Source organism: Elgaria multicarinata, chromosome 1 (genome assembly GCF_023053635.1).
Source record: "Elgaria multicarinata webbii isolate HBS135686 ecotype San Diego chromosome 1, rElgMul1.1.pri, whole genome shotgun sequence".
NCBI lineage: Eukaryota > Metazoa > Chordata > Lepidosauria > Squamata > Anguidae > Elgaria > Elgaria multicarinata.
The window spans coordinates 219,331,371-219,345,676 of record NC_086171.1 but is presented as its reverse complement, the minus strand read 5'-3'; the positions used below and the strand labels follow the sequence as shown (position 1 = coordinate 219,345,676).

Genomic DNA, 14,306 nt, shown 5'->3' with positions numbered 1-14,306 from the left:
CCCCTGGCCCCCAGCCCCCTCTTTGTCTTCGGGGTGGGTGGGTAGGTGGGTGTTGGCTTGGGGAGTGGCATTGCTGCCTGCCTCCGGCTCTGCGCCTTCTCCAAATCTCCTGGCTTCTCAGGGGTGACAGCTATTTATAGACCTAGACGGAGTTCATCAGAAAGATCTTTATTTTGATCTGATGAGTTTAACCAGCAGCTGGTGCTTTTCTGAGCTGCTAAAACAAACAGGGAGCAAAACTCCTTGGATCTCACCCAGCGCTGGGCAAGAGGGTCCTTCTGCCGTGCAGCAGCTGTGGCCAAAACAGGGAGCCGGGGATTGTGGGGAGCTGCCGTTCTCTGCTTGCTGCCCTGGGAGGTGGGGGGCGGGGCTCTGGCTTCAGCAGTGGGGGAGGAGATCCTGCCCCCCCCCCCGCTGCCATGCTGCCTTCCTCACCACAACACAGCCCACGCTCACACTCTCTCGCACATGCTGCTGCTTATTTATTTATTTATTTATTACGTTTCTATACCGCCCAATAGTCGGAGCTCTCTGGGCGGTTCACAAAAATTAAAAACATTCGAAGTATAAAACAACAGTATAAAACCGTAATATAAAATACAATATAAAAGCGCAACCAGATAAAAACAGCAGCAATGCAAAATTACAAATTTAAAACACCAAGTTAAAATTTATTTATAGACTGTTAAAATGCTGGGAGAATAAAAAGGTCTTCTTCACCTGGCGCCTAAAGGCGTATAACGTAGGTGCCAAGCGAGCCTCCTTAGGGAGCTTCCCAGCTAGTTTGATCACAAAGGGTTCCTGCCGTGGCTCCCAGCCCTGGGCCTGATGGTGGACACCCCCCCCCCCAGAGACACTCCTGCCTCCCCTCCTGGCATATCCCCACACACAACCCCCACTTTCCCTTGGGTGGGCTGCTGAGCAGCCCGCTTTCAACAGCACAAGCAGGTCGAGGGTTCCTGCTTCACGGAGGTTCGGGGCCAGCTGAGGGCGGAGCCTGGAAAGCTGCTCTGGCTTCTGATGGGGGGAGGGCCCCCCACGGCCCCCATCCCTCCTCCCAAGTGCAAGGCAAGGGGAGGCAGCATCTGGCCTGACGCGTCCCGGCCTGCGTCCCTGGGCGTGTATCTGTGGTGTCGTTCGTGGAGGGGAGGGTGGCGCTCCCCACCTGGCACCTGCGCGTTGTAGTCTCCCAGACATCCCGTGGCCTCTTGCAGGTGTGATCCGCACAGCCGTGGCCAATCTGGACCGGGAGACCCAGGACCGGTACGAAGTGGTGGTCCGGGCGACGGACATGGCGGGGCAGCTGGGAGGCCTTTCGGGTTCCACCACCGTTACCATCGTCATCACCGACGTGAACGACAACCCGCCTCGCTTCCCGCAGAGTGAGCGCTTGCCACGCGGCCCCCAGCAGCTCCGTCGAGGAGAGCGGCTCTCGGCCGTGGGGTGGGGGCGGATGCCGTGGCTGGGCTGCCTTGGGTGTGGCCCAGGGCACTACTTGCCCATGCCAGGTCGGCTGTGGGGCCACGTTGCCTGTGCCACGCTCACACAGCACCAGGTTGAGGTGCCACAGCGTGGTGCTCGAGGAGCAGCCGGCTGGGGGCAGAAGCCACGGAGGGCTTTTCTGCCTGTGGAAGAAAGGGGCTGGTTCCCTGATAGGGGTGGGGTGGGGTGGGTGCTGCCAGATGGCAGACTCCCCTGGCCCCTGGGAGGGGCTGGCTCTGCCATCTGTGCAGGGCTTCGAGGTGTGTGTGTGTGGTGGCCACTCCTTAGAGGCAGGGCTGTGGCCCTTTGGCAGGCCCTCCTCCTGCCCCCTCCCTAGCAAAGACCTCACCCTGGCTCTCCCTGCTTCTCCCCGCCCAAATCAGAGATGTACCAGTTCAGCATCGCGGAGACAGCCCCCGTGGGCACGCTGATCGGAAGAGTGAAGGCTGAGGACTCGGACGTGGGCGAAAACACGGACATGACCTACCAGGTCAAGGACGAGGAAGGCCTGGGAGCTTTCCGGGTGACCACAGACAGCAACACGCAGGAAGCACTCCTCTGTGTGCAGAAGGTGAGCCAGCGGGGCGAGGGGCGTCTGCCTGCAAGGGATCCAGCCAGGAGGGTGGTCGTGCCGGGCCCTGCTCCATTGGCCGCTGGCGCGCCTGTCCCCGGATGCCTCCCAAGGCCGTGTGCAGCCCGCCCTAACCCCGTGTCTTGCCCCAAGCACAGCCTCCCCTCCGGGCCTCTCCCCACACACTGGGCGTTCATTGATCCACCGTTTCTCCCATCCCCACAACTGGCTGCCCCCACCTGACCGGCTCGCTGTCCGTTTGGGCAGCTCAGCAAAGTCAGTGGCAGCGTCAGTTTGGGTCTCTGGAGACAAAGCAAACCCCAGACCTTTGCTAGCCCACTGCTGCGCAATGGGGGGCAGGAACGCAGGGCTGCGCAAAGCATTTCCGAGGGGCCAGAGAGGTCGGAAAGGCAGCGCCAGCAAGCCCCGCATCCGTCTGTGGGGTGGGAACGCTGCTGCTGCGTCCGTGCGCCTGTCCGCATAGCTGGGGAGGCGCCTGAGGTGGGGAGGCGGCCCCAGAGGCAGCAGCACGCACTGGCGGGGCGATGGGGGGGGCAGGGGAGGCGATGGAGCGATGAGGCTGTTGTTGCATTCCAATAACTGCGGCTGTGAAAATAATCACAGTGTGATTGATGATTGTCCCTCTTCGAAAGTCACGCACACAGCAGCGTGCACCATGCTACCAAGGCCCTCCTCGATTCCTGCTTGTGTGTAAGGCGGTGTGTGTGGGTGGGTGGGTGGGAGGGAGGGAGGAGGGGTGGGTGGCAACAGGAGCTCCTGGGGTCGTGCCCTTCTCAGCAGGGACAGGACTGCCAGCCTCCCACCCCTCCCTCCCCTCCCACCCCAGCAGCCCTTTTCTCCAGACGCTGCTGCTTTGCTCGGGGCGCGCCCTGGGCCCCGCTTGGTTGGCGGAACACGCTCTGCCGTGACGAGGGGGTCTTGCGCCCTTTCAGATCTCCCAGCAAGCCGCACATGCCGGCGACTGAACTGGGGTTTGAACATCTCTGCGTTCTGAGCGTGCAGGATGGCAGCCACGTTCAGTTCCTGGCTCCGCCTTCCAAAGGTCTTCTTCTCCCACTGCCCCCGGTGCAGGGAGCTGCAGGTCTGCCGCTTCAGAGCCGGCCCGAGATTTAGCCGAGGGGAGGGGGGCGCTGTAGCCCCCTCGGCCTCGTTTTCAGGGGTGCTGAGCTGTTCCTCTTGGTTCGCCTGTGGCGTTGCCAGCCTGGGCGGGGGGGGGGGGCTCTTTTGGCTGAACCATCTGTTTTCCTTTGCAACCGGGCTGGGGGCTGGGATTTGCTGGGGTCTTTCCAAACAGACAGGTGTTCTGGCGGCTGGCTCTGGGGAGGCCTTGGCTGGCCCCCTCCCTGGGATGGCAATCCCACCCCTGAGGGGCGTCCGCACTGCGGCTTCAACACCGAGGCAGCCGTTGTGAAGTTGCAGGGTGTGGGGTGGGTGAGGGTAGAGCCTGCCCAGCCCCCCTCCCCCCAGCCCTCTCCTCTTCCCACACTAGAGAAGAGGCCTTCCAGAGGCAGCCGGACAGCCACCTGTCAGGGATGCTGTAGGGTGGATTCCTGCATTGCGCAAGGGGTTGGACTCGATGGCCTTGTAGGCCCCTCCCAACTCTGCTATTCTATGAGTCTATGCTTCTTCCATTGCAGCCCTTGGACTTCGAGGCCCAGGCGGGGCACACGGTGGTGGTGGAGGCCTTGAACAAGTTTGCCGACCCCCGCTTCGTGGACTTGGGCACCTTCCGGGACCAGACCATCGTGCGGGTCTCCGTGCTGGATGTGGACGAGCCCCCGGAGTTCCAGCCCCCCCATGGCCTGATGGAGGTGCAGGAGGACGCGGCGGTGGGCACCGCGGTGGGCGCGGTCACCGCTCTGGACCCCGACGCGGCACGCAGCCCCGTCCGGTAAGGCACGTAGCCCTTCCTTCCCTCTCTGGGAAATGGGTGCGAGATGCAGGGAGGAGGCGGCCAGGTCTGGGGGGATAAGTGTGCCGGAAGGCCACGTGGGTCAGGGCCCCACAGAGCCAGCTGAGCAGCTAGGAGGGAGGGGCAGGCGGGACCTTTGCCTTTCTGCCTGAGGAGCCCCAAGCGTTGGTGCCGGGGCTGCGGCTGTGTGGCCAGTGGGAGGGGTCTGCCCCTCTCGGACCCCTCCCCGCTTTGCTTGGGTTCCTCTGAATATTGCCCCGGAATGATGGCGGGGCAGCCAGGAGCAAGCCCCCACCCCACGGAAGGCTGGTCAGGCGTGACAGCAAGGGAGGCTGCTGCTGCAGACCCACCGCCTGGGTGCTAATTTCTGGCACGAGGGCTCACGTTCCTCGGGGCCATGCTGTGAATCCCCTGCCAGGAGTCAGAAGCCAGAGGGTGTCCTTAAGGGCCCTTCGCTGGCACCTGGGCTCAGAGTCTCTCCCCCACCCGCACCCCCCGGCTCGGCTTCATGCCGCCATCCCCACTCCCTCGGCTGTGTTACTTCGCTGGTGGAATGGAGAGGGAGGGGAGGGTCCCCGTGGCCCCGTGCGTGGGCCGTGTGACCCGTGGCAACAGCCGGGCTTGTCCCGGAGGCATAGCCGGTGGCCATCAAGGCCTTCCAGTCTCCGCATGAGCCCAAGCTGGTGCACGGGGTGGGTGGGGGTGGGGGGCTGTGTGGCAGAACAGCTCTGGAAATTGCATCAGTGGACTGGGTGGCAGCAGTGGCGGTGGCGGCAGCTGTGGGCCTCGGCTAGAGCACCCCAACCAGCAGCAGCAGCAGCCCAGGGCAGGCTGGACAGGATGCTGGTGCAAAGGCTCCACCGGCTGCAGCCGTCCGCGGGTCTCCTGAAGCGCCTCCCCTGCTGCCCCTTTGGCCTCCTGCCAGAACGCCTCCCTCCCCTTCGGGTTTCTCCTCACCCCCCCCCCCCCGGCATTTGTGTAATGCCCTCTGGGGAGCCCCTTCGTCCTCATCCCCAAGTCTGCCAAGCACACAGCCTGCTCATTAGCCTGCTCTCACTCCTCCCCTCCCTCTTTTGCGGCCTCCTGGCTGGAATGGCCGATTGTATGCTCCTTGGGGCGGGGACCTGCCTTTTTGCTTGATAGCTGTCAAGTGCTGGGCTCGTTCATGGCCTTGAAAGACTAGCAGTGACAGGGGAAGAAGGTGAGATGTGGGGCAGGCCTGGGCAGGTGGGGCAGGCAGCCTCAGCTGTCCTCTAAAGGCATCCCAGCTCTGGGGATCAGTCAGGAATGGCCTCTGCTGGGCCTCCTCTACAGGCACCTGGAGGCCCCAGGGGAAACTGAGCCCCTCAGCCCCACTGCAGAAGGAAGCGGAGCTGGGGCAGGGTGTGTGTGTGGTGAGCCTGGCCCACGGCGAGCCTCCACATTAATCACAGAATAATAGAATAGCAGAGTTGGAAGGGGCCCACAAGGCCATCGAGTCCAACCCCCTGCTCAATGCAGGCATCCACCCTAAAGCATCCCTGACAGAGGCTTGTCCAGCTGCCTCTTGAAGGCCTCCAGTGTGGGAGAGCATCAGAAGAGCATCAGAAGAGCACCAAAAGAGCCCTGATGCTGGATCAGACCGAGGGCCCATCCAGTCCAGGACTCTGTTCACACAGGGGCCAGCCAGCTGTCAGACAGGGACCCTCAAAGCAGGACACGATGCAGCAGCACCCTCCCTCCCGTGTTCCCCAGCAACCCCCAGGAAGGAAGCGTTCCACATCCGTGCCTTTCCTGTGACCTTGTCCTGTCTCCTCGGCAGCTTTCGCCCGGCCCCTCCTGCTCTTGGGGGGTGGGGTGAAGGGCAGGCCTCTCCCCGCTGGGCCGGGAGCTTCGGCCGGGTCTCCCTGCCCTCGCGGCTCCCGGTGCCGCCTGGCAGCCTGGGAAGGGAGGGGCTGGCGGAGCTGCTTGGTGTGCACTAAATCGGCAGACGTGTGTTGGACACGGGCGGCGGATGGGCTCCCGCGACACAGCGCCTGCGACAGCACAAAGGCGGCCAGGAGGGGAAACAAACGCAGCCAACAGCTTTTCACACCGTGTCTGAAGAGCTTCCCATTCAGCGAGCCCAGGGCACGTGGCCGCTGTGAGCCCCGCGCTGCCTCCGTGGGCGGCGAGGACCGGCGGCCCTGCCGAGAGAGAGGGTCGCCACGCGTGCTCTCACCAGCGCTTCCCTCGCACCCAAACACCAGGGAGGCCAGTGGGTGGAGGGTTGAGCCACCCAAGCAGAGCGAGCCGCTGCAGCCGCCTCTACCCCTGCCCCTGAGGGCCCAGGGAGCCGTCAGGCACGGCGGGCAGCTCAAGCAAAGGCCCTGCGGGAGGAAGGGGAGGGCCATGTGGCCGTAGACCCCAACAGCACAGAGAGGCACAGAGAGGCTCCTCCGGCAGCTGGGAAACGGGGTGTGTGTGGGGGGATTTGGAGGGGGGGGAAGCTGGCCCTGTGCACGAGCTGGGCTTCCGTGAGGGAGGGTGTGTGTGGGGTGGAATCATGGCACTCTCCAGGTCAGCAGAAGCACCCAGCCGGCGGAAGAGAGCGCCCAGCGGAGGAGCAGATGCCGCCCAGGCTCAGCCCTTTGGCCGCAGCCCATCGGAAATCTCCTCGCCCAAAGTTCTGGCCGGACTCTTCAGGCCGAGGGGCGAGGAGATGGGGGCTGATGCTGGGAAGCCCTGCTTCCTAGCCCAGCGGCCTGGGCATTATAGACTGATGGAAGCAGGACGTTCAGCTTACAGAAGAGCCCTGAAGCTGGGTCAGAGGCCCACGGGGGCCCGTCTAGTTCTGCACCCTGTTCCACAGAGGCCAGCCAGAGGCCCCCACTGGGAAGCGCACGAGCAGGACGTGAGTGCAGGAGCCTCGTCCCTCCCTCCCACACGTGCTCCCAGGGGCTGACTGGCCCCAATCCTGGGGGAAGTGTAGAGTTGTCCTTCCTAGTAGCCACTGACTGAGGCTCAAGCTCTGTGACTGAGCCCTGGCCTGCGCTCTGCACATGCAGAAGCCACCCGGCTCTCCAGCAGCATTAGCCCACCTGCCCCAGGAGTGACCCGGGCACGGAGACCAGTTCCCAGGGCTGCTCTGTCAGCGGCAGGGCGAGCCGCGGCCGGTGCCTCTTCGCGGTAGAGGCACTTTCCAGATGCTGAGGGGCTAAACCCTCCCGCCCCAGAGCAAGCCTCAGCCCTGCGCAGGATGCAGGGTCTGGGACCCTCCCCCTCCAGGCGGCAGCAGCAGCAGCAGCAGCAGCAGCAGCAGCAGCAGCAGCAAAGCAACTCGATTGATTTCCTTGCTGCATAAAGGACAATAAATCCTCAGGAGACAAACTAGACTTGATTGAAAATAAAACTCGACAGCCAGACAATTAGAAGGGTGAGCGGAGAGGCAAGGGGGCCTTGACCTGCATTCTTGTGGCCTGGCGCTGCCGGCAGACAGCTGCTCCCCGGTGCTCCCCGGTGGTCCGTCCTCCTGGCCCTGGGGGCGGGGTTGCCCTCCTCGGCCGCCTGCCGGCCTGCCTGCCTGCCTTTGTGGCCAGCAGTGGCGGCCGGCAGGAGAAGCTTTCCGTCTGATGGCTGGTGCTGCTGCTGGCTCAGCGAGCAGCCAGGACCACAGCAGGAAGCGGTAGGCGCAAGAGCGGCGTTGCCAGCTGGGAAGCTGTCTCCGGGAGAGCCTGCGCCCCTTGCAATGGCAGGATTGGGGGGATGGGACGAGGTGGGGGACACACACCTTCGCCTGGTGGCCAGTGGCCAGCCGTGGGTCTGCTCCCGTACAGCTTTCTGGAGGGGTCCGCAAAACAGAATGCTCAGCTGGGTCCCGCCCAGGCCTGGACATGTCTTCATTTATAATTGGCCAATGGTTTTGACTTTGCGGGGGTGGGGGGTGGGCAGCACAGATCTGGCTGGCTAAAGCGCCCTGTTTCAATGCCTGCCCCCAACATCTGGGCTCCCAGTCTGCAACCTGAGCCGTCCGGATGAGCCCTGACAGTTCACCGCGTTTAACCTGCCCCCCTCAGGGGTGCCTTTTGCTGCCTCTCCACGGGACACTAGAACCCCCCCCCCCCGTCCTTTGCACTCCGTTGGTTGGCCTGAGAGATGGGAATCGTCCCTTGAGGCGTGCCCAAGGGGGGCGGCAGCCCTCCGTGGCCTGGGCTGGCTTTGGGACGTGAGGCTTCCTGCTCGCCCCCCCCTCTTGTGTGGAGCCTTGCAGTTCCCAACGTTGTGTCTCTCCCCCCCCACCGCCCCCACCTTGCCCTCGTGTCAGGGATATGGATCAGCTGGGCCCGCGTGGGCCACGGAACAGGCCTGGCTCCCTCCTGGCTTCTGCAGCTGTCCCCTGCGTTTGTTTCGTGTTCCACGGGTCACGTGGGCAAGTGGGACTACGGCGCATTTCGCACTTGAGGTGTGCCAGGGAGCCGGGGCTGGCTGGGGTGGGGGGAGGCGGGCGGAGGAGGGCTGCAAAGGCCGCGTGGCGCCATTCCGTGGCAGGAAAGGAAAAAGGCAGGGGTGGGTGGTGGGAAAGACCGAGAGGGTTACAAATGGGAGGCGGCGTTCCTTTGGCCGGGGTGGGGTGGGGTGGGGTGGATTTCCCCATGAGGTTCCGTGGCCGAGGCAGGTCTATGGCTCGAGAAAGCCCCGCCTGGAAAGACCCGGGGGCTTTCCGTCGCCATCCTGCCACGTCTGAGGCCTCTCTCGGAGCCTCCCCTTTCTGGACCGCCGGCCCCCACGCTCGTTGCCACGGAACTGCCTCTGAGAGCCTCGTGCTTCTATACATCAAGGTCATTCTGAATTTGTCTCCTGTCCTGCGTCGTATTTGCAGTTCCTCTTGGTTTGTGTCATCTGCGGATGTGTCAAGTGTCCTCTTCTGCTCCTTCATCCGAGCCGTTAAGTGTATTGCAGCAGCTCTTTGCCAAATGGAGGGAGCCCAGCGGGCTGCCTGGGGGGTGATCCGAGGCCCTGTGTGGTGTGTGTGTGTGGGGGTGCTGGCTGGAGTGTGTGTGTGTGTGTGGAGGGGAACATCGCTCTTCCCCACCTCCCCCGTCGACAATGGGGGCTGGCCAGGGCCTCGGCTTCTTCTTGGCACACAACCAAGGGGGGGCTCCTCCTCCTCCCCCCTCTCCAGCTGCAGGCCACCCTGCTCACGGTGCCTTCCGCCTGCCCCCCGCCCCCTAGGCCTGTCACTTCACATTCCTGGCCCCAAAGCAGCAGCTGCTGTCATTGTGCAGAGGAGCATGACCTCTCTTGGGAGCTGTGTGCGCACACGCATGTGCTCGCTCGTGGGGATGGGGGCGAGCCCGGTTCCCCCCTCCCTTCATTGCTGCTGGCCTGCCGTGGCGCTCCCTGGCCCTCTTGTTCCCACATGTTGGGATGGCGATGTGCCTGCCACGGGCCACGGGCAATCAATGTCTGCTGCTAGGGTGGGGGGGAGCGAGGGGGACGCAAAGGGTGCTCCGGCGGCCTGCCCCGAGGCAGCGGCTTGAGGCTCTGTGCTTTTGAACGGCGGCTGCTGACCTGCAGGGCCGACCCGCTTGTCCTGAGCGTGGTGCTCCGTAATCGTGCATTTGCCGAGAAGAAGGCGCATGACTGTCCCGAATGAATGTTGACGAGCTGAGGCACTGAGCGGAGCGAGAGAGTGAACGACCCGGAAGCCTGGGGCCATCCCTGGGCAGGCTCTGCCCGTGGAAGCCTCTGCTGCAGGGTTCAGCACTGCCAGGGACCCTGTGGCCTGTGGCGTGGCCTCTGACGAAGTCCAGCCCGCCGTGGCCCACTGAGCCCAGGAGTGTGGACATGGGCCGGCAGACGCGGCTCTCCGGGCTTTTGGGTGGGGCTCCTCCCCTCCTGCCTGCAGATGCTGCTGGAGACCAGGGACCCCTCTGTCAGGCCATGCAGGGCCTCCACGGCCCCCGAGACACAGCCTCCACCCAGGGCCTGGTTTCTGGGGTTATAAATGTAGCACTTTAAAAGCAGCCCATTTCTAGCCGTTTTGTGGCCATGCCTGGTAAAAGTGCGGGAGGTGGGGTGGGTGGGATGGGGGCACGGGGGGACGGTGCCACTTCCAGGCAGAGGGGGGCTGCTGGGGCTGCCCCTCAAGGGGCCGCGCCTCAAGAGGCCCCCTGTGCAGCCCTCTTCTTTCCCTCCTTCCGGGGCTTTTGTGGAAAGACTCGTGAAAGAGGCGGTGGGAAAAGGAGGGAGGGGGCTGCAAATGGAGCCTGAGGACATCGTCTGGACCCCTGGCACAATCCTGCGAATGAGGCAGGGGCGCTGGTGGCAAGATGAAGACCTCGAAGGGGGTCCACGGCCCCAAGCGATCCTTTCGGGTTCTCCGCGGTGGTCGTTCCCCAAGCCCACAACCTCACGAGCTGCCTCCCGCCTTCACCCCTGCCTTCTGTCCTTCCCTCTAATGCTATTTTAAAGATTTCAACCTGTCTCCTGGAAGCAGTAGAAATTATGGAAACCAAGCAGAAATTTGCAAATGTGCTTGATTTGCAGAAGTGTCTTGACCGAATTCCGGTGAACTGCAGGGCTGCCCTCGCCACGGCCGGGCTAGGATTAGGGAGCCTTGGGGGCTGAGGAGCTCCCAGGTGGAAGTGGGACCCTGCACCTCCCGCCCTCCCCCCCACCCCCAGCCAGGTCTCCCACCACTGCCCACCCGACTGCCCCCCTCCCTCACAGCCCCTTCATGGCTCTCTTCCCTCTGGGTGCCCAGGTACGCCATCGACGGCACCACCGACCTGGAGCAGATCTTCGACATCGACCCCCAGTCAGGAGCCATCGTGACCAGCAAGGTCCTGGACCGGGAGGCCGCCGGCTGGCACAACATCACGGTCTTGGCCATGGAAGCTGGTGAGTCACGGGCTGGGGGGGGGGAAGTCACGGGCTTCCAGCAAAGAGCAGCGGGGTGAGAGCAAGGCCTGGCACCCTGCTGGGAGCCCACATTTGGCACACCACGGACAAGGAAGCAGCGGGTGGGCGGGGGGCACTGACTCCGCTGCATCTTAATCAGGCCCTGAGCTGGCTGGGGCCCCAGGGAGCCGTGTCTACACAGCCTGGCCTCCCTTCCGTTCAAGAGGCCCACCTGCCTCGGGCACCTGGCTTTTGCTCGTGTGGGGCTGGGGAGGGACGGGGCTCGAAAGGGGGGCCCCATCTGCTGCTGACTGTCCGTAGCTGTCAGCCCCCCAACCCGAATGAACTGGCTTCCTGGGCCAGCTGAAGTGGAAACCGGACATTGCCCCCACGCAGTGCATGGCCCCAGGGTGGGGGCGGGGGAAGGACGCAGCCCCCGAGTCCCTTTGGGTGGTCCACACACAAGGCATCCACATGGCGCTGTTCTCTTCTGAAGAACTTCAAGCGCAAAGCCCGTCCAGAGAGATTTGGCCGGGAGGGTTTTTTCTAGCAATACAAATGGATCCGAAGCCAGAAGGAGGCGGCCGGGACTCGGGGCCCAGCGGTTCCCCCTCCAGCTGGTCCCTTGGGGCCGCTGAGCGTCACTGCTGCACCCCCACGTGGCTTTGAACCAGGGTACCGAAAGGACTCGAGGCGACCATTGGGGTCCAGGCCTGTGGCGGGCGAGGGCCGGCCTGGGGGGCGGGGGACGGGCGCCCTTCGCCGGTCTTTGGCCGGAGCCTGGAGGTCGCGTGGCTTCCCGCCCAAGTGTGCCCCCGCCGCTGCCGCCCGCTCTCCCGGCTGCTTGTGTCGCTTCCCGTTTCCTGTACTCCGCCGTGAGCTCCCTTGCTTAGGGGTGGAGATGGGGCGGGTGGGAACCGTAGTGTGAAGGCTGCACCCCCCAGGGCCAGGGTGGTCATAGGGATTGCGCATGGATGGTGGGCCTCCCTGCCACTGGAGCCCAGGCCAGAGGCGGCTTCCTTGCTTCGCGGGGGCCACCGCTTTCCCGGTCTTCTTGCCTTGTTGATTTGTTGATTTGTTTACAATATTTCCCTGGCCAGGCCTGGCTGCTGCAGCTCAAGTGCCAAAGGCAGGCACGAGCCAGCGATAGCGGAGTAGCTGCCTTCACCCAGGCAGGCCACGTGAGAGGCAGAGGGCACTGGTGGGGGGCCTCCTGTGGACATGCTCAGCCCCCCCGCGGCACAGTGCGTTGCAGCCCCTGCCCTCCCGCCCCCCTGCCTGCCCCTCTCTTGCTCTTCCTGATCCCAGCAAGCTGTGGGGGAGGGAGCAAACAAGGGTGATTTGGGTGCTTGGTAGCCCGGGGGGGGGGGGGCTCCAGCTGGGGAAGGGGCTGGGCCGAGGTTCAGAGCCACGCAGGTGGCACGCGCGTGTGTGTCACAAACTGCTCTACCTGGCAGTGTTTTCCGGCAGGGTTGGTGAGCATCCTGGTGCTCCTGCTGGCTTTCCCTCCCCCTCCCCTCCCCGCAATGCTCTTCAGCTGTCGGAGCTGCCCCCCCCTTCTGTCTCTCCCACGCTCCCCAAAGAGGAAGGCAACGGCGCAAAAGCTGCTATTCCAAACTTCAAACAAAGACACAAGGAAACAAAGCCAAGCGGGTCCCAGCGGGTCCAGCCTTTGATGCCTCCCTTGGCTGCCTCTCCAGGGCCTGGGCCAGTTGGTTTCTGAATGGGCCCGGAGGTGTTTCCTCCCCCCTCGCTCCGATGGAGCTAGCTGGATCAGCGCTGCAAAAGGAAAGCGGGGGCGGACGGGAGGACGGACTTTGCAGAATAAATACTTGTTGCAAGAGCAGGTAGAAGGAGAAGCACCTGTGAGGGAGGCAGCAGGGATGCTCTTGAGAGGGGGGAGGGCTGGAGAGGAGGGGCACAGGCCGGGCCGGGGGGCATCTTTCATGCCCACGGGCCTGGGGGGCTCCTGCGGAGGGGGTGCCTTCCGCGTGGTGGGGCCTGGCTCAGGCTGCCCCTGGACCCCCCCCACTGCCCCTTGCACTGTGCCTGACTCATGCCGAGGGGAAAGGGCTCTTGTGAGTGAACCCGGGGGGTGGGGTGGTCATGGAATCATAGGCTAGTAGAGTTGGAAGGGGGCTATAAGGCCATCGAGTCCAACCCCCGTTGCTCAATGCAGGAATCCACCTGTCTGTACTCTTCTTTTGTAGCCTGGCCTTCCTTCCACTTCCTATATGTATCCTTTTTTGTTTTCGGGTCGTCTCTAAGCTTTTTTGTGGAGCCACATTGGTTTCCTCTCTTGGCTTCTATCTTTTTTCCTTGTTGGAATTGTTAGGGTCACTTGCCATGGGACCGTACTTCTCATAGCTCTGAGTTTATTAAAATGACCTTTCCTAAAATCCAGAGTACGTGTACGGTTAACACTCAGCTTTTGTCTCCTTCATCATCAAGATTCAAGTAGGACGTGGTCACTTTCCCCCAGAGTCCCCGTAACTGCCACTTTATCCACTAAGTCATCCCTGCTGGTCAAAATCAAGTCAAGGATTGCCGATCCTCTAGTTCCTTCCTCCACCGTTTGTAGGGGAAAGTCATCATGCAGGGCTCCTCTTTCACACACAGGCAGCCTTGCCGTGTGCAGCTGAAGCGCAGGGAGTGGACATGTCTCCGTTTGCATGTTCACCCAGGCGCATGCACAGAGGAATGGGATGGCTGCTTCCTCTCCCCTCTGCATGGGCTGAGAGGGGGGTGGGGCGGAGAGGGTCCCGTGGGGAAGCCAGTGCAGGGGTGGGTGTGCGTGTTGGTCCTGCGTCGTGCGCCTCTTGACTCGTGTGCGCCCTCTGCCATGTGTGCGCCCTCTGCCATGCCCTGGTGTGGAACTGAGATCAAGGCGCCATAACAACACAAGGCAGCAGCTTGGAGCAGGTGCAGGGGCTCAGCTGCTGCGGAAGGTGGCCAGGGGGACAACGTCAGCACAAGACGCCCTCCCCAAAAGCTCTGGGGGAAGGCATTTCAATGGTGCAGGGGGCGGGGGCGGGCAGAGGTGGCCTCCAGGATTTTTTTTCCTCTCCTGGCCCCCCACCTGCCCAGGCAGGAAGTGTTTCTGCCATCGGCCTGACACCTGCCCTTGCCCTGACAGGAGAACGCAACTTCCGCCTCTCCTCTGGCCCTGGAGCCGCCTTCGTGCAGAGAAGAGACGTAAGGTGAAGTGGAGGGGGCTGGTTTGGGTTGGGGAGGGGGGCGCTGTAGTTTAGTCCTATGCGGGTGATGCCAGTCAGATGAGCTACCACCATTAGCTCTAGTAGCAGGCCTTGCCAAGGCTGTTTACCATACCAGCTTCAAGACACCACAAATGCCTGGGGATCAGAGTGCTTTTTATCTGGAATATATCTGGAACATGTGTTGTCACATTGGATTTGGCTCTGAAGGTTTCAGCTCTCTTCCTTGTGTCCCAAATTGGCA

At 63.1% G+C, this 14,306-nt stretch overlaps 1 protein-coding gene across 1 annotated transcript in view; it reads left to right on the top strand.

Moving 5' to 3' along the window:
• The window catches only part of CDH22 (cadherin 22), a 77,085-nt gene that overhangs the window by 41,606 nt on the left and 21,173 nt on the right, over positions 1 to 14,306 (top strand). The window contains exons 4-7 of the mRNA XM_063147518.1: positions 1,215 to 1,382; positions 1,866 to 2,053; positions 3,712 to 3,965; positions 10,711 to 10,847. Coding sequence (XP_063003588.1) covers positions 1,215 to 1,382; positions 1,866 to 2,053; positions 3,712 to 3,965; positions 10,711 to 10,847 — 747 coding nt within the window. The remainder of the gene's footprint in view (positions 1 to 1,214; positions 1,383 to 1,865; positions 2,054 to 3,711; positions 3,966 to 10,710; positions 10,848 to 14,306) is intronic.